Source organism: Platalea leucorodia (genome assembly GCF_965183815.1).
Source record: "Platalea leucorodia genome assembly, chromosome: 5".
NCBI classification, from domain to species: Eukaryota; Metazoa; Chordata; class Aves; order Pelecaniformes; family Threskiornithidae; genus Platalea; species Platalea leucorodia.
Window position 1 is genome coordinate 9815601 of NC_138827.1, and position 20295 is coordinate 9835895.

Below are 20295 nucleotides of genomic sequence, written 5' to 3' on the forward strand. Positions count from 1 at the left end.
ATCAGTCCTAATGTCCCTCTGTTCCAATTTCTTCTATCAAATCAGAGGCTTGCCTGCTGGGATTTGCCACGTTGTTAATCAAAGCAACTGTGTGATGCTTGTTTGAACTCACCCAAATACTTCAGTATTAGAAAACTGTAATTGTATTTTTTCTTGGAATAGTTTTTCTTTAATACAATGAAACTGGGTCAGAAATGTGAATTTATAGGCTCATGGAAAGTCCAGTATTAATACAGTGACGAATGTCTGTCCAGGTATGCTGTTCAGCATGTATTAAACATGACTACTATCTCTCTTGTCTCCAGCTCCCAAGAGGTGCTTTAAATAAAATTAATCTGTAATTAAGTTCAGAACGTTTTAGGTGATTTTGTCCTGGATGTGCAGTTTATACCTCTGGAGAGCCTATTAAGAGCCCACCTTAGAAAGGAGGATGCTAGATTTTACAGTGATGTGCTTTTCATGTTTTTTTTTTAACTGAGCCACAGAATGCTGCATGCTGCCAACACAGAATAATAAATTCTCATCGGTCATGCTTTCTGTCATAGGGAGTGCCTGGACTAAATTGAGATTAAACGCATTCTCCATTGTGTCACTCTTCTGGATTTTTGAGATATAGGTGGTATTTTAATTGCACATATTTCCTCCCCATGGAAACACTGCTTTTGTCTGTCAAAGAACAGACAGCACGATTTTAATTGTTGGTCACAGCAGTCAGCAGGTGGGTAGAGATGACGCAACTTTCTGGTAATGTATGTTCAATGGCATTTTTATCTTAAAGTCTGTGAAATCCTTGCCTCGCTTCAGAAGTAACATGCTGAGTGAATAAAGTAATTCAACTGATTCTGTGTGACTAATTTCACTGGGATATTGTCAAACGTAAAAATTTATTAAAAATGGAAAGTCTTTGTCCCCCAAATCAACTGACGCAGATCTTTGTTTTGTTTAGCAAATGCAGATTTTAATTCTGAAGCATACAGTGCTTAATGTACTGCTAAGTATTTGTTCTGTTCTTCAAATGTAGCCGAAACACCATTTCCCTAGTGGATTGCAAAAGGAATTTCTTTTTCTACTTCAGAAAATGTTACTTTTCCATTAATGTTCTCTAGATGTGACAGGCTTCAGCCACACTTTGGAGAAAGTATAGTATTGAATATCTAATAAGTAATTTGTAATCACAGTCTAATAATGTTTTAGTGTATTTTCTCAGTAGCATTAGATAACAATTTTTAGTATTCTTTCCTAATCTCCTAAAAATCTTTATAGATCTAAAGAATATAAATAGAATATAAATAGAGAAAATTTGAGGTAAAGAATTGAGAGAATTAAGAACCTGAAGAGGTTTTCTCAATTACAGATTTTGGGACTTCTTTGCTCACGCTTCTCTGGTGAGATTGGTATATGCTGCCTCTGTTATCTTTTTAAATACTGTTTGCCTTGAAGGCAGCAAAGTAGCTTTGGGAGAAACTTATGAGATACTGTTTTCCTTACTAGTAATACTAAATGTTGCTTTATTTGAACAGAATTATGACTTGCACTGTTACCTAGGATTTCCACAGGTGGAAACTTCTCCCGTTCACTGAGCTTTTTCTTGTTGCTCTCTTTATCCCAGCCAATAGCTTTTCCATATGATTTGAGAGAGATGACATCTCTGCCTCTGTAAGCTTTTCAGACTAGCATTTTGTATCAGTTTATCAGTTCTTCAAGTCTGTCTAGCCCATGACCTGTTTTTGAAAGTGCCTAGTAGCATCTACTAAGGGAACATACAGGAAACAATAATGTGGAATGATGCTTTCTAGCTTTCAGCTGCAGGTGGTCTAAATACATCCTTGAGCAGAGGTCGCACATGGACCACGGTATTTCATAAGATAGATGAACCGATCCTTAGGAATTGAATTCTTTATCAATTTTTACTTTTTGGCCTTTGTAACTTCATGTGACCGTGAGTTCCACAGTTACATGCTACTTGGAAATCTACTACTTGGGGATTTATTTCTGTATTGTTTTTAAATGTTAGCTGAGTGTTTCAGTGCATGCAGCTGATCTACTAGTGATACTGTGAAAAATTCAGTCATTCTTCGTTCATTTTCTTCATGTTACCTATGAGATATTGGAGTTGATAAGTTCCTGAAGAATTTGTGTCAGTATAGTCTTTTCTAATAAAGAAACGGTTCCATGCCTTAGCACCTTTTTAATCTTCTTTTTATCCTTTTTGAAATGGGAAGATCAGGAATGTATTCCAGGTATAAATGCACAACAGCTATATAAATGATACAATGAAACCTCAGTTTTCCATTACTGTCCTAATGATTCTTATAATTGCCTTGCCTCTTTGACAGCTGTTTAGGATGTAGTTTTCAGGAAACCATCGATAATGACTCCAAAATCTTTCATGAGTGTGAATAGCTTATTTGGTGCTTATCTTTCTATAGTTATAGCAAGGGCTGTTTCTTTCCCCGCATGCCTTACTAATATTAGATTTCATCTGTTGCTTTATTGCTTAGAATCATGAGATCCATCTGTGATGCTTTGCAGTCACGTTCCAGACTAGTCTGCAAACATTGTCACCTCCCAGCTCATCATAAGGACATGTCTCTGCAAAACCTTAAGGAATGCGGTAGTCGTTTTCACTGCACTGTGAAAACTTTTTATTCCTGCTCCTTTCCCCTTCCATCCCATCCTTTACTAAGTAATGAATCCTCAGGAGGGCTTTCCTCCTTATCTTTTGTCAGCTTAGCTCTTTCAAGAGCCTTTTGTATGAGGGACATTGTCAAATGTGTTTTAAAAATCTAAGTATTTGCATTGGCTCGGTCACTTTTAAACACAAACTTGCTGGTTCTTTGGAAAACTTGAGAGACTTCTGAGGAATGATTTCTCTCTGCAAAAACCATATGTGACTCTTCAGTGTTGTATCATGTTTTTCCATGTGTCTTCTCGTTTGATATTTTTTTTCACCTCATAATAACCAGGAGAAACTACAGTATTTAACTATAGCATTTATTATTTCAAAGTTTCCAGTATTAATAATGGAGCTCTCTTTAAAGACTACTGATGGTGCTTTACCTCACAGTCTTTAGGGGTTACATGGAATTCAGAGAGGCAGGCTGAAATTTGGGGTTGGGGTTTGGGGTGTTTTTGGCGGGGGGCTGGGGGAGGTTGTGGGTGGTATGTGTTGCATTTACTGATTACAGCTTAAGAATAAAACATCTAGTATCCAGTGTTCTTGCTTGTGCTGTATGATCTCCCTGTATGAATCTTCCCTTCCACTCATGCCTCTGTATGCCTTTGTCTGGAAGTACTAAGGCCTGGCTAACAATCTATAATCAAGCTATTCCTAAAACTAGCACTAGCAAGCTTCATCCACATAATTTTTTATCTGCAGCTAATTCATAGTATGAATTAGTATGAAATAGCATGAATTGACATAGTCCATTCCAGTTCACCAAGCAGCAGCACATTCATTTTCTTATTTCATCTTTGTTACTTCAAATAATTCTTTGTAGTTTCTGGATTGGAAGTGATGCCTAGAGGGTTTTAAGACTGAGAATGTTCAATAGCTCAAGGGAAAAACACATTTCAACAACGTGGCAAAACTCTCACAGTGACCTCACCAATGTGAGGAGGAGTTCCAAATGTTTGCAGTGCTTGGTCATCAAAACAGTAATGCTTTAATTATTTAACAGAGAAAAAAAAAAAAGGCAACAAAACCCCCCACGCTTGCTTCCCATTATTTTTTTTGCATTGGAGTACAAGGCTTCATTAAATTTCCAACATCTGTCAGATGTGGAAGCAAAATCTTCGGAGTATTAAAATATGCTCGACAGCATTGTAGGACACGAAGGTGATGCGGAATGCGGAAGATGGCGTGTGGTCCCTGGTTTTGTCCTTTGGGTGGACTTAGCCGTGTGTAATTGTATCCGTGACTAAAAATACTTTGTGTAGGTATGTCAAACTCACTCCCTTTTGCTCTTTGAAGGTGGACTTAAGGAGCTTAATTGTTTTCCCATCTCTAATGGCTTTGTTCCTCCTTGTTTTTTTGCCTGCCTGAAATCTTAAATTAGTACAATTTGACTATCATAGATGCAGCAAATACAATATAAGCTAAATTTTTGTATGTAGAGAATTGATATATAGAAATATATGGAGGTACATATATTTGTGTGTATGTATAATTAAATGTGTGCGTGTACATACTATCATGAATATCAACAATAGCAAAACATTCAACACCAATTTCACTTGCTTTTTCTGTAGGAGAGTATTACTGGAAGTGCCGACTTGGATATCTGAGATTGTCAGTTTTCTTAGCCTGAAGGTCAGCATGTATGCTTGGGGGAAAGATTTATAGGATTATGGTCAACCAAAATGAAGGAGCTGCTGTGAAAGGATAAATTTAGCGAAGCATGAAGTATGTCATGTTCGGAGCACTGCACAAGATATTAACAGCAGTCTGGGAAGACTTTATCATGATGATTTGTTGTAATGCGCAGGCTGTGCTCCCCTTAACCAACTTAACAGTGGCTCGCTTTAGAAGCAGTATCGTACTTTAGGCAGATAAGAAAACAGCATCCTTCACCAGAAGAAGCCTTTTTTATCTTTTTTTTTTTTTTTTTTTTTTAAATCAAGAACATAATATCGTTGTGGTTTTCAGTGCTTTTTAAGTGGTTCCTCATACCTTTTGGAAGCCAGGAAAAGTGGGTGTACGGTTTTCTCTTGAAACATCTCAACAGTAGTAGCTTTATAAATTGACTTTTAAAAGATGTAGAGAAAGCACTGTTGCATAACCTTGTAATTAGTGTAATTCAGAATTAAATACCGATGCTTATTTCATACTTAAGGAAATAGTCAGCACTTCTGTGACAACCTATTTAGTGAACTTCTCCTCCAAACTCAGAGCATACGATGCATACTCTGACACCTTTCACAAGAGAAATAGGTAGTGTGTGGAGGACAGTTAGTTTTCTGCAAACTTCCTAATAAAGCCTTTGCATTAATGTGAATTTACTTTATTTTTGCTTCTTACGAAGCACGTACACCTTGGATGAATGTGCTTTTAATATTCCAGTGTAAGAACCATTTTGTGGTTAGCACAGATTGGCTGAACTTGTAGCAAAATGAATATGTTCTCCTTTGCCTGTACTTCTGGAGGTACCAAAGTAAAATATTCATCTCTTTAATGGAAAATGCAGCTAACTGCTTTTAGGCTCTATTGCTTTTTTGGTTTGCCTTGCTGCGTTGTGTGGGGGACAGGGGGAGCGAGGCAAGGAGGAAGAATGAAAAGCGTGGGGGCAAGAGCCCTGCAGTCTCCCCGCTGTGCTGAGGCAGCAGCAATACGTTGGGGGTTGCAGGGCGTCCTGCAAACACAACCGTGTGGCAGTGGCGAGAGGACAGCAGCCACCTGGAGACGGCAGGGAGGCAGCAGCCATCTGATTGCCGTGGTTAGGGAAGAAAAGGATGGAAGCGCAGAGGAGCTTGTCGCAGCAAGGGCAGGGCCCGGTGAGCCCTCTCTGGTGTAAATTAAGGTGAGGGACTTCGCTGCTCTTTAATTGCGGAGACCGACTGCTGCACAGCGCATTCCTGTCCCGTTATGAAGTAACTTCAGAAGGCAGGAGTATTCTGTGCACAGGCATGGGTACTTTGGTATGCAGACTATTTTCTGAGACACATTTTTTCATTTGTCTGGTCACATGTTTTGATTATATGGTGATGTGGGGCATGCACTTCTTTTTTTTTCTGCTGAGACAACTGTGGAAGTTGACAGCGATTTATTTACTTGTGCTAGACTGAACATTTGCTGCTGCTTTCCTTCCTCTAATAAAGCTCAGACAAAGATTACTTACCTTCCTTTAGGTTGGCTGTGTAAACTTATATGTTGTTTGAAATAAATAAAAAACATTCTTTCACATCAAACGTGCAGAATAAAAGGAAGTATGATGATTGACTGTGTTCTAAGCACTGAAAAGTTCACTCTTGTGCTGAAAAGAAGTCAGAAGAATTACAGTTTTTCCAAAGCACATGTTTCCCTGGTATTCCTCATAAGCTTAAATTAGATATCAGTTGGTACTATATTTAGCAAATTTGCTTGGAGTCTCATGTGCTCAGATGAATTTTTCCAGAGCAAGCTGCACTCCGGGAAATGCCCATGCGTGCCTGTCAGTGGTATCTCCATCCCAGCCATGTAACACCTCTTGGCTTTCACCAAGAATTCTCTTTTTCTCTTCGCTAAAAGTTCATTTCAGGGGCTTAGTCTTTGTTCCTGTAAAATAAAGACACAGTATTAATTCCGAAGGATGCTTTGAAGTACATGGCTAAACAACTTAAATGGGATTTGGATACTCGGATATTTTGAAATGTAGCCAAGAAAGTGCAAAAGAATGTTGCTGTCAGAAAATTTTTTGTGAACTCTTAGCATATATAGGAGGTCTTCTAGGGTAAGAGGGAAAATGTTGTTGTTTTTAATTTGTGAATATTAACTTAATAAACTGAGGAATAGATGTTCTAGTGGTTGTTGGGGGTTTTTTTTGTAGGATTAGAGACATAATAAACAGTTATGAAAAACTTCATAATAGCTGTTTTGCCAAGGCCATAATGGTGGATGGTTTCTGTAATTCCTGTATTGTGATTCTTGAAAAGAATAATTTTATCTAGGTAACCAGCAATACCTCAGGTTCTGGTACTATATTAGTATTTTACTTTTAATTACTGTAAATACTTAAGGAAATTAAGTTGTCCATACTTCCTTATAACTTTAACAGCCTTTTGTGAACGAAGTCGTGAACAAGTTAGCATGATCTAATGTACTTTTTTCCCCCCCTTTGGATTCTCCGTTCTCCTGGCATAAGCGTTTCTTTAGATAAGTCAATTTTGAATTGTGTGCTTTTTTTTTTTATTATATGTGCAATATATTTGAAACAATGGTGTCCTCTTGTTAAGCAAAGGAGAAGAATTATAATTTCAGAAGTCTCAAGTGGTGCGAGAACTTCTGAAAAAACAGCGTCGCTTGAATTACCACAGATTTTGACTGCTGAGTCTCAAGTTTCTTTGCAGTTAAGCGTACCTTCATTTTCTGTAGTCTATTTAAAACAAGCTCGAAGCAATCATTGGATCACAGGCATGACTGCCATTGCAGTTGGAGCGATAACACAGCAACTATCTTTTTATTTTGTAGCTGATGCTTTTTTCAAAGCTGCAGTGAGCCTTGTTCCTGAAGTGCCAAAAATGATCAGTGTAGATGGAAAGATGCGACCTTCTGATGCCTTCCTCCTGGAATTCCTTTGTAATTTTTTTTCCACGTTATTAGTTGTTCCGGTAAGTTGTGTGTGTATGAATAGCACATAGGCTAGTAGACTATTTTGACTTTCCTGTTTAAAAATTTAGAGTAGGCTGGGCTTTTGGGAGTGGGAGATGCAGTGGTTAGTTTTCCACGAGCAAGCTGAAGCGATTTGCTCATTGGCTGCAAAATCACTCGCCCCAATGCAAAATGGGGAGGCAGAACAATTGTTCGGAGGTGGAGGTACAGCATTGCCTCTCTCAGTAGCACCTTGCGCTTAACCGGATTTGGGTAGAGTGAAATCTTGCCATCATTTAACTGTGTAAACATCATTTACTGTTTTAATAGATCCTTGCAGAAAAGTGGTATTTTAGCTGAGCACTCATAAAATCTAATGCCTGAGGAGAGGAAAAATATAGAGCTCTACTTTCTATTAGTTTCAGTTAGTTTCTTTGTTATAGGTTGCCTAATCTTTTGAGTGAAAACAATAATTAGAAGATGTGTTTTGGCATAGCCTTCCTCTTCCGATGAATATTTCACAAAATACTACCATTCTACTCCCTTCCAATTTTTAACCAATTGTCAAGTTTAAATAGAGATATATATGTAATTTTCCTTCCTATATTTTCAGCTATAGCTAAAAGATGAGGAAAATTTGTAAACTAATCTGGAAGACCTGAGATAGAACTTACATAACGAAGGTATTTTGTTGACCTTAGAGAAGAAAGACAGGCCTATGACTTGCAAGATTTCACTGCAGTGAAAGCCTACTGCTTGAAGATTTTACCTCCCTCTGTTAACAGCTCTGCCCCCCCTCTGAAAACACTCTTCTTTCCCACCAAGGGTTGGCTTAGTATCATGGCATGTTTAAAAAAAATTTTTTTTTATATTTATTAATTTGTTGTTGGAGAAAGTAGGTTGTTCCTCCTCACTGAAACATTTCTTATGGTTTCCTCCTTCCTTTTTTCTTTGACTACATGTTTGGTGAAGCAGCACGCAGTATAGTGCTGTCCAAATTCTCATAATCAGCGTATTCTCCTTTTTCCAATGGAAGGGGTCGCCCAAGCCATGCATGTTCAGCAACACAGAGGTGCTGTGTTGTTAGAAGGGAAAGGCTGGTTGCCACTGAGACATGTCGTTGCTGTCCACTGACTGCGGAAATAAGACTTTGAACAAAGGCTATGTCAGAACTGGATGCCCCTCAGAGAAATGACTCAGATCGTTAACAGATGATTGAAGGAGGGAGATCGAGCCTCTCGGATTCAGTAACGAAGAAGAACTTGCAAAAAAATAACCAGGATTCAGAACTTAGCTTCCATAGTTTTTTTCCCCTATTTACTTTACAGGATACATGATCAGAAGGAAATGTCCCCAGTGGACTGTGATTTGTTCTACATATGTTGGTATCATTGCGCCAACTGCCAGCTTGAAATAAGCTGGGTGCAGTATTAAAACTGCTTGCAAAAACTCATAGCTTATGTAAAGCAGATGTCTTCCTAATTATATCCCTTTCATATTAAAAGATTGTTGATTGTCTATAACTTTGACTTTCCAGTGTAGGTGTTCTTCTGAAACTCATAATTATATGAGTAATGTACTTGTTTCTATAGCTTACTGACATTATTTTAATTAAAAAAATCCTACCCAGTGTGTTTAATTTTAGGGGCTTAGCTGTTAAGAAGCTGACAAGTAATTCTGTACTACCCCCCACCTCCCACCCCTGACTAGAAAACAAAGGATTTCAAAGTTTGTCTGTGGAGACTGTGCAGATCAAGTTTATGGTTATGGGTCAAATGGGCATTTTAGAAGGAAACTGGAACAAATTTTTAAAAGGATTTGCAGAAAGTACACTTCAGAAAAGTAGTTGTCAGCTTTAATTATATTCTAGTTTTTGCTTTTATAGAGCTAATATTGTGACTCTAAACCCCTGAATGGCCACAAATAATCCAATTTTTGTTTTGGGGTGGTTGTGTTGTTGGTTTTGACTTATTTCTGTTCTTTTCTGTAGGACCATCCAGAACAAGGAGTGTTGTTTCTTGTGCGAGGATTACTAAATGTGATCCAGGATTATACTTGGGAGGATAACAGCGATGACAAAGTCAGGATTTATACTAATGTTTTGCATCTTCTGTCTGCAATGACTCAAGAAGCATTTATCTACCATGTAGATAAAGGTAATACATAATGGTGTCTCTGGATCCTTGCATTCCACGATGCAATTTGTAGTATTGTGTTGTCACCATCCCTAGTTAATGAAGATCAATGGTAGTCAGCCTTACAGAATGGATTCTCTTCCTATGCAGGTCCAGATATTGTGACAAAATAATCACAGGCGGTGGCTGCCAAACAGATGTGCAGTCTGTTCTTTAAAGTGAATCTGTGCAGACTGGTTTACTTAGCTTGTTCCTGGTGGTGTTGATGCAAATACTTAGAACTGTGAACTTTTCAAGTAAATATTAGAACTTTATATGTATGGAGGGTTTCCTTTTAGTCTAAAGTATCAACTTGATTTATACTTACCGTTAGTGGTTCATTCACATTTATTAACAACTCCAGTTTTCAGAATGTAATGCCTAGTCTTCATTATTTAAATGATGTATTTGCTGCTTTGAAGGCAGGCTTTCAGTTTGGGAAATTGTGGTGGTATCTTATAAAGATCTTCAGAATAGCTAGAAGAAAAAATTCTAAAGATTTTGCATTTTATAAAATGGCTGTAGTCTTTTTGTAATAATATTTGGATTGCTCTAAAACTTGAGTGTTTGCCTTCTGATCATAGAGAGGTTACTAAATCAAGGTAGAGCATTAATTGAATCTTTTAAAGTATACTGGCGAGAGTAGTTAGTCTGAGAGGCCAAGCTACTTAGGCTTTTTCTTTTAGTTGCACAGGGCTTTCACAAAGAGGCAGGCTGGGATCTATTCTGTAGTTCTTTTGGTGAATAGTCTGTCAGAGTTACCAACCATGACAAGAATATCTCTGGCGGTTAGCAGCACAGAAAATAGTTGTCAGTTGAACAACTACTCTGTAGTAAATTTGCTGTTCAGATTCTGTAAGGAAACGTGGTTTAGCTGCTTTTTCTTTCATTCCATTTTTTTATATGACCAAAATAACTGCATAATCCCAAGATGAGAAATGTAAATTAATTAGACTTCAATGGATAGAAGCACAGAAATATAAATTAGTAATTTTCCCCGGTAGTTGGATGATGGTTTTTATTCTAGGTGGACCACGTACCTTAGCTTCTTAAAAGGAAGTTTACTTGGGAACAGAGGATCACATCTTATGTGCTCTCTGATTCACCCAGATTACCCAGAATACACCCAGAATACACTCTGATTTACCCAGAATACACTTAAATTTACAAATTTGTTGTAATTTACTTCTTAGTAAAACATTATAAATAAATGAGGCCAAAACACATGTTTAAAATCACGATTATATAAGCTCTAAACTTCAAGAGCTCTGTCCCTCCAAAAAATCCTTCAAGGGCTTTGAAATTAGAAATACACTTTCTGAATTTCTCTCTGTGACTTTGAGGTAATCAAGGTTTTATTTTAGGAGAAAAAAAAAAAAAACAACACAAATGTAAGATGCAGTCTCCTTTGAAAATTTTGTTTTCACAAAGGAAAACATAAATTGTTTGGCCCAGTCCTGCTGCTGCTGAAGATGATGGCCATAGTCTTCTAAACTGATGGGAGCAGGGAGTCTGTCTCTGTGGAAAAAACGAAAATTGACACTATATGTCGGCTTGCATTTAAGTCTAGCAGATATTTTTGAAGCTGGCTGCATCCAGGAATACAGGACTGGCTTTAAGCTAGAAGATTATTTTCAGTGTTTTGTTCCTAAAGTCAAGAGGACATAGTAGGCAACCAAGTGGTAGACACTCAGACAAGATTGTTCTGTTTGTGTTACATGGAGGAGGGTCATTTTATAACTTCCCAATCTGGTCTTCTATAAATAGCTGGTGTTTTCGGTAGCAAATGCATAGCTCTTTCGCCAGACCTAAGCTTGAATTCATCTCTGCAGTTGATTCCAATGATACCCTGTATGGTGGAGACTCCAAGTTCCTGGCTGAAATTAATAAACTGTGTGAAACAGTGATAGCACAGATCCTGGATCATCTGAAAACCCTTGGAAAAGATGAGGTATGTTCTTACTCAGCTTGATTCAATGCAAAGCCAAAATTACTTTGGAGTTGAATAAAGGGACCACCCTTTTGACCAAGCATTAGTCTTTTAGAAAGCTCCAGGAACCTTACAACAAGAGGAAATTAGGTAATTTTACTTGTTTAAAAAGTGAGTCGATCACGTAGGCAGGCTGGTGGTGGAAAGACCTAATGATGTGAAAGAGATCATGTGGCAATTATAATACGTTTTTAAGATGCAGGCTACAGTTACCTGCTTAGCTGCATGCTTTACCTGGATAGCCTGACAGAACCGACAAGCAGTAGAAGCTGTTCTGGTATATACTCTGTGGTATGGATTGTGGCAGTGCACCAAAGGATGTGATTCTGCTGCAGAGCAGCATAGTGAGGTTGGAGTTAGCTTTAAATTAACCGGCTTGAGTCCTGGTGTAGTCTGGTTATGGAAATATGATGCTCAGTGTGGGATAACTTTTTTTTTTCCTTATGAGAGTCTTTCTGCCTATAATGAGCTCCATGATGCTGGTATTGCAATTATTGGCCTAAGCTAGAGAATTGGAGACAGTGCCACAGTCACTCCTTTGATTCAGTACACTTATGCCTAAAATCTGCTCCATGTCTGTTCTTCCTGTTGTTTCCTCCTGGCTGTCACCTTTCTCTCTCTGTAAATAAACTGTATTTTCTTGCCAGCAAAGTTAACAGTAGCCTGAAATGTCCAATTCTGTAATGGGCGGTGAGAATTCACAGTTAGTCTGTTACTGGGTAAAATGCAGTGGAAACCACCTTTAATTTGTTCAAGTTTTGCATCCCAGATGCTAGGCTGAAGTCAGGAGAGAGGCACAGACGGAGGGAAAAAGTGTTTTGCCTTTACCTTGTTTTTAGTACAGGGTTGTATTTGTTCAATATAAAATAAAGAAAACTCTCAACAGCTTATTGGATTTCTTCACTGGAGTTCAGAGGCTCTGAGAGATCAAATACAGCTTAATGGATTGTGTGTGAAAGGCAGGTGACTAATGTTGTCAGTATTACTGAAATAATGAGAACTTACTGTTCTGTTAATGTACCTGTACCTGTTTCTGAGATTGAACCCCTCCACAACTCCCTAATCACCCCTTGCTGAACTGGTGCATAATGATAGAAATCTTGTGGCTTGTAGACTGAAATGGGAGGGCAGGGGATGATTCATTTGATAAAATTTTTTAGATAGCCTGTTTGCACAGTAGCCTGTAGTGTTTGCCAATACAGAATGCGTTAAGTGATACATATTTTGAGGACACTATGCTAAGTTTAGCCTTTTCTCTGCTTTCGCTATCTTGTTTATCCTTCCGTGAGCAATTGTAGAGATGTAAGATGAATAAATCCTCTGCTCAAATGCCTCTGCATCATTGTACACACCACCACAGTGAACAGCAGTTCTTTTTCAGAACAATAATAGCAGACAACAACCATTCTTGCACAGCTAAGAATGTCCAAGCAGGTATTGGAAGGAGATTTGTAACAGAGTTTTCAGGACTGTGGGTTGTATATTGAGGATTTTTTGCATCTGACTCCTATATGGAGTAGGTGGGTGGGAATGTTTGTAAGGCTTGAAATCTGTGGTTTCTGAAAGACTTTTTTTTTTTTTCCCCCTCCTGCTTTCAAGCTTAATACTTTGAGTAATGAGATCCTGTGTTATTTCCCTGAAGCAGTTGTTGCATAGAAAACTGGATTTAAAGCTAAGCAGCATCGATATAGGTCCTTGCCCTGCCTTTGCCTCCGTGGCCTTGGATTTACTCCTCTGTCCATCCTTATTTACAAAGGGGGGGAGCATTTATTTTGCTTTGTTGAACAGAAGTCCTTGAGAGATTTAGATAAAAATTGTTTTGTAAGAATGAATATTTTTTTGAGGAAGCTGTTGCTGTTGTTGCTGAGGAAAGAGGCGACGAGAATATTGTCAGAGACCTCCATTTGTGCTAAAGTAGAACCGATCATAAAATCACTGAGGTATTTGGATTGCTTCAGTGTTGGTGACCTTTTATTATTCATCTGCTTGGCTGCTCATTTAAATGAACAAGCCTCTGATGATACTGGATTTTTATTGGTTCATTTCCTTTAAAAGCTATAAAGGAAAATAATTTTTTCTCACAATAAAATGCTTTCACCAAAATGGCAATTTGGAAGAGAACAATGCAACTTATGTTAACACAGCATGGTCTTTTCGCAATATTAGAGAATGCTTCATTTATGTTGCAGTGTTTGAATGGCAGTTTTCAGTTCTGGATGGTTCTGTAAAGTTCAAGCTGTTTCTGGTCATGAGAGCATGTATCAGTGAATCCTCTCTGCCTTTGTGTGGGTGGAAGACTAATCTTATGCTCCAGGTTTCTTAGAAATGTAAATACTTGCTACTCAGAGAGAGATGTCCAGATGGAGTATGTTTTATTCAAACACCACTTTCGATCCAAAACATTAAGAGCGTGTTGTTGTGTCCTTGGCAGTGCCATGTTAGGATGGCAGTCTTCCCGTGTACCATATGATAAATACTGGACTTTTTATAGTAACTATCAAAAATGGAGCAGTAGAAAGCAATTCCTGGGTACGCTCTTGAGGCTTCTCCTTTCAACACAACTGATTTTTAATTTTATATGAACTTATAAAAACTTCAGTTGATTTCGTATGTGTTTGAATACTAAGCTACAAGGAGAGTTGGACATAGTTGTCTGTGTTTTAAACTGAGAAGAGGTTTCTTATCCTGAAGGATTTTGTGTCATTGGCCAAGATTTTCTAAAGGTGGTTAAACATCTCGTTCCTCTTTGGGAGGAGGGAGGCGAGGGAATTTACCTGCTGCGGTTTCGAGAAGACGTTGCAGGTGGTGGAGGAGCCTGCCTTGGCACGCTTGCAGCTGGTGACGCGGCGAGAGGACGGGTGCATTGCGAGGAGGCACTGCGGCTGCTGAGCGCGTACCAGCTCCGCTTCTCTGCCTCGGCGCTGGAGAGTCCCCAGATCAATCCTTTTATTACACCATTGTCTCTGGTGGAGTTTAAAGACTAGAAATACTTTGATGGGGAATATTGTTTCTGCATGTTTGTAAGGTACTTGGTAAATGGTGGAAACCAAAATAAATAAATTAGGATTCTGCTAACTGCCTACAGCAGGATTACTGAGTATGGCTTTGGAAAATACAGTCTGGTCCTCCATGAACCACAAGTTCCACATGGAGCACATCTTTGTTAGATTAATTTTAGAGGGAAATCAAACTGATGTGAGCAGCACTATGAATATTGAAAGCTTTAAAAATAGATAAGGACTCTGAAAAAGAGGTGAACCTACCGTGGTGCCAGCATAGAGCTAGGAGTAAAATGTTTCAGCCTGCCTTAACTAAGAGGTGTGTTACTGCACCCTGAGCCAGCAGAAGCTGTCACTGAGACGGAGTATTCTAGAGGGAGGTTCTGGACTGCTCTTTCAAGGATTGTATCCAAAATAAAGCACTTTCTTTTCTGACCATCTCAGTGTGCTAGAGGAGTGGTGAAACAGGGCATATGCATCCTCTTGTGCGGTATGTGAACTCCCAGCTGCAGCTTGGTTCTTGGTGTTTTCTCAAATCGTTATTTCCTTTTATTATAAATGAACTCATATTAGCTGCCATTGGTGCTAGGTGCTTCGTTTATCCCGTGTTAGGACAGTTGTATAATGAGAGCGCTGAGAACCTGGTCTGTCCCGTGCAGCTCGTGATCTTTTCCAGTGAACTAACAGATGTTAAAAGGTTCCCAAAGTGCCTCACGTGAGAGCTTTTAAGGAAAGGCAAGGCTGCCTGTCATGGCTTTCTTTAGGAATATCTAGGTTTGGATCACAAGGTTGTAACCACCAGCATCAGAGTAGTGCTGGAATTAATTTCAGCCAAATAGTTCAGGTAATACTAGCAAACAGATGCTATATCAGCATGGAGACTTGGCCTAGACTGATATATTTAGTACCTTGGAGGAGCCTTGCAGCCCATGCTGAGCTCTGTGCTGCCGCAGATGGACTGTTAACAAGTATCAGAGCCAGTCTTTTTAAAGCTGTGCATGGGAGCAGCAGGCCAGACGCACCTTCAGAGGAGCAACACATCTAAATGCACAAATGCTTTTCTAATAGAAGGCTTAAGATACCCTTATGACATAGATGTCTGGCAAAAGTCACTGAAAGACGGGAATGAATATTTGAATTGCTATCCAGAATTTTGTGGACTATGAAGTTACATGGTCCATTATATGGAAGATCCTATTTTTTTCTGTTATGCTGTATGAAATTTGGACGTTGCTCTGCACTTTGGTGGAGGGGCTAGGACACAAGGGGGGGTCACATTCTGGGATGATGTAGTTTGTTCTTTGTTTCATTGTCATCAGCATTATTCCAAAGATTATGGAAAATGCGCTGCCTAGAAGGCTGGCAATTCTTCTTAGTGTGGGAATTGCTAGTCCCATGACGTATGTGGTTGCCAAATAGCTGAGCTGTTGCTTTCTCCGTGCTGCCTGTGAATGCATCCTGTGAGTTGGAGTGCCACCCACAATTCAATCTCAGTTATGTCAGCAGGCTTGGCAGCGCGCTGGCGTAGATGTCTCCCTTGGGTTGGAGGTCGGTGCCATGTTACACAAACATTCCTGTTCATCATCATATGAAGCCTTGTCTGACTCTTCTCGTTCGTTTTCAGACGTAGTGGGATTTACTGCATACCTGCGCCTGCCTCTCTCTTCACTTTGCGTTGTGTAACTGATGACTAGATGCCAAGATCCTGTCTGTTATACCTACCCCAATACTATGAGAGTTAGTGCGCATCTCATTCTTGTAGCTTTTTAATGTGTTTCTAGATCCTTTTTGAAGTATGATCCTTTTTGAAGTACTTATGTTTCAGTTTAGTCAAAATGTCATCCTTATTTTGAAGAATAAATTTTGCGTTTGCGTTATACTGCCTGGAAAACCTTGCTAGTTGATATTCAGACTGGGGTACTGTTCTGCATGTACAAATCTACTGTGTGGGTCACATACGTACAGTAGCAGTCTCCTGCTTCTAGTTTGGGGCATGCTGTGTCCTCTTTTCTCGTTAGCCAATTCTTCAATGGCATGGCTTTCTCCTTTTCCATATTTATCTGGAGGACTGATAGCTCAGTGTGTGCCATTTCTTTGACTAATAGCATCTGACCTCTCTTCTGCTGGCAGTGAGAAGGGAAATTAATTTATTTTCAGTCCCTTAGGGAAAGGGCAGAGGCTGCACGGCTGCATTGGTATCGTGGCAGGAGCAGACAAGTCTCAGAGATCACTGCACTCCTCTTACCCCAATCTCTGCCTCATTCTTCCTGTAACTTCATATCTGAATGCTGTATATTAGCTACTCATACGTATTGAACTGAGAGGGCTGCGGTGAAGTATTGAGTTCATTAATTGAGGTGCTCAGCTGACAGTTTTGTTTTAACTACTACTCTGCTGCTGTGGTTTCTGTGTAAGATGGAGCTATGCTTTTATCAGTGGTCTTTCTTGAGAAGAAAAAAAAAAAAAAAGACAGCTGCAGCAAAGCAGTACAAACAAATACGTCTCAGATGCATTCAATAATAATTCATCCTTTTAGCCTTTTAAAACTTATTCTGTAGGAATCGGCAGAATCTGTAATAGCATTTTAATTACTTCTGTTTTCCGCTCACCCCAAATCAGGGTGGTAGCACCCTGTAAGCTTAGTGCAGGATTGTCTGTGCCCCAGAACTCCTCCATAGAGGCCGACGGCCATGGTGCTCCTCTGTGGTACGTTACCATGAAGCAGGGCTCTTCCTCAAGGTCCCTCCTCAGCAATTTTAGGGAAAGTAGCTGCAAATATGGTGCAAATATGTTGGTATCACCAAAGTTTCAGTGAAAGAATAGCAGGGGAAAAACATCTTTGGTTAAATAAATAAAAGTAGAGTAGACTGCTGGAAAAAGCCTGAAGTTGCATTAATCTAGATTTATGGTAGTGGTCTCTCTAAAAGATATTATAGATAGATATATTAAAAGAATGTGTCAGAGCTACATACTGTGCTGTGCCAAAGTGGTATGAGATGTAGGAATCTTGTGTAATTATTTTATTTACAGCAACTTACGTTGATCCATGACTATCACTACTTCTTGCATTTTGAATGGCACATGGAAACTATGCCTGCATTCTTGTGTCTGTAATCGTTGCTGTGTGTTACAGAACGAGTATGTGCCCCTTGCACTTGTAAGAGTTCAGAGAACCCAGAGAGGATATGCTGGATATTTTGGGATGACTATATGGTAATATGGGATTTTTTTTTTGTCATTATAGACCCTAAAGCGACAGAGTCAGTTGGCACTCTATTTCTTTAACACTATTCTAGCTCATGGGGATCTACGGAACAACAAACTAAACCAGCTTTCAGTGAATCTCTGGAATCTTGCTCAGAAACATGGCTTTGCTGACACCAAGACTATGGTAAGGAAAACAGATAATGCAGAGAAATTTTAGTTCTTCAGATCTTTTTTCAACTCCTCATTTGGGAAAAGGTAACATTTTCTTGATCTGAATAAACCTAATCTCTTTACAAGTTGCTCTCTTAAAAAAATCAAATTAGCTTAAAAAAAAAACCCTTATTTTTTAAACACTTCTTAATGAACAAGCAGCTTCTCTTATTTCAAGTGGTCTGTATCTCTCTAGCACTTTTAAATATATTTCACACATTAAGGACCCTAGAAACGTTGGGTACTATAATTTTTTTTCAGTACAGAAACCTATCTGTAAGAGAAATACAGCATTTTTATTTAGTAGAGGAACTGCATGGTGTAATCTTGGGCATTCTAGAGCCTTTAAGAAAGATAGACATGATAATGACCTCTGGAGTAAGAAATGCTAGTGCTTGTGTAGCTAGTGAAATTTAGGGGAAATCATGAGAGTGTCTGTTAAAATACCTTCACATAGATTAAATGATGGCCTATGAAACGAGAAAAGACAAAGACAGTAAAACTCTCAAAATATCTTTCTTTTCATGCTCAGGTGAAAACGCTAGAATACATCAAGAGGCGAAGCAAACAACCTGAAATGAGTCACTTCACAGACTTGGCCCTTCGGCTTTCTCTGCAGTCCAGGACTTGATGAATGCCTCTTTTCCAAGGAGTCATCTGTGCGAGAGAGCGTGTAGCCAAGGCCAAAAATCACTGATCTAGATTTTGACTGGAGGAGTTCAGTGTATTTTCATTTTACTTAGTGTGACAGATTTACTTGGACACAGGTAAAACTGTTCTGAGTGCAATAATTTAACCTGAATTTTTGTTTCCAGTTTTACCACAATATTCTTATTTTAAATGCTGATTTAGATTCAGTAAAGGGTATTTGGAACCTCTATCGTTGCAAAAGCCTTTTGAAATCTAATCTGTTGTCATTTTAGCAACAAAGGAAGAAGATAATCTGCACGGATCAATTCACAGCCTCCAAACTTCATCCCACCTCTAGAATAGTCTTTCTCCTGTGTAGAAAGCAGCATTGCAATATAATAATCCTACTAAGTCATCTATCTGCTTTGCGATGCTGCCAACATTTGTTTGGTCAGTTCCAGTAAAAGAGAAAAATGGCCAAGGTGTTACTGTTCTAATTTGTACAATACATTTTCCCAGACATGTTTATGCTTTCATTTTAGTTCAATGGTGTTTTGTAAAATGGAAGGAATATTTTAAGTGCTGTCTGCAAAGGAAAATGGAAATGTACGCAAAGTACTCTGTATTCGCAAAGTACACTGTATCACTGAATAAAACAATTTGCAGTTCATCTGTTTGTTCTGGGGGAGTTTCTTTGCGTATACGAATTTATCACCTTACCCTTGTGGAATTTAGTTACATGTACTGCTGTTACACCTAATAAATTTTACTCTCACTACTTCTGTCCTGTGGTAAGGAACCATGTTGAGACCTTGCATCTATTGCTGCTTTTGCTTAGTGGTAAGTATTTTAATGAGCTAAATCCCTATATAGATATTAAGATATATTTTTGCACAAAAATGTTCTATTTTGTTAGGGCTAAACAAGTAATCAGTTTTGCTAGAACCATATATTTAAGGAGTTAGGAAGCGGATAATAAATACCACCCAAATTATTAAACCATTCTTGTTGCATGTTTTTCATCTCCTCAGTGACTACTGAAGCAGGGTACATCTAAAATATTTATTTTGTGTTAAGGTTGTAAAGAACTGAACTAGGACCCTTTGGTCCTGGTACAGACTATATGTGTAAGCCGAGTAAAATTGCAGGAATACAAGACAATTATGAAGTGGTATCAACTTGATACAGAACCTTTCCAACCCTTAGTACCTAGCTATTTTAATTATACTGACTTTCCTTAAATAATTCTGTATAAAGCGCACAAAGATAAGGAAATGATAGTACGGCACATGTTGTCATGTCCCACTTTAATTTAGCTTTCCTTCTTGCTACAGCTGCACAAAACAACTCTCAACAGCACGTAGATGATTCTCCCTGTTGGGCTTGGAAACATAAACCACAAACTGGGTAAGTGGGATTAAACTCTGAGCTCTCTAAACCGCCAAGTGGGTCACTCGACGCAGCTGTGGTATGGCAGAAATTGCCCTCTGGGGGCAAATGTACTGCTCTAAACCCAGTGTGGAGTTGTTCCAGATTCTGTAAAATGGAAACTCTAAGGGCAGGCTTACGAATGTCCCAACTGTTCCTCTTCCCCATACAGGCACCAGTTTTTGCCTGTTGTCTTTTCAGCACAGTGTAACTTTGGTTTCTTTATTGATGCAAGACCGCCATGAGAAATGCTTTCAAATGTTTTAGTACTGTTTTTATTAGTGCAAAAATAGCTCAATGACAGGCAGAAAGCTCTGGTTAGTTATCAATAGCAAACTCTAAACATCTAGCTTAGAAGCTAACACAGCCACT

At 38.8% G+C, this 20295-nt stretch overlaps 1 protein-coding gene across 5 annotated transcripts in view; it reads left to right on the forward strand.

Annotated features, from left to right (window-relative positions):
• Positions 1-19098, forward strand: part of VPS35L (VPS35 endosomal protein sorting factor like) — a 57347-nt gene extending 38249 nt beyond the window's left edge. For 4 of the 5 annotated variants that reach the window (XM_082312485.1, XM_082312487.1, XM_082312486.1 and 1 more), the window contains 5 exons: positions 7166-7305; positions 9276-9441; positions 11292-11410; positions 17693-17839; positions 18398-19098. In XM_082312485.1, coding sequence (XP_082168611.1) covers positions 7166-7305; positions 9276-9441; positions 11292-11410; positions 17693-17839; positions 18398-18496 — 671 coding nt within the window. In that variant the 3' untranslated portion in view covers positions 18497-19098. Of the gene's footprint in view, positions 1-7165; positions 7306-8321; positions 8620-9275; positions 9442-11291; positions 11411-17692; positions 17840-18397 lie in introns of those variants that run through there. The other variant, XM_082312489.1, reaches the window with a different exon arrangement.
• The last annotated feature ends 1197 nt before the right edge of the window (positions 19099-20295 follow it).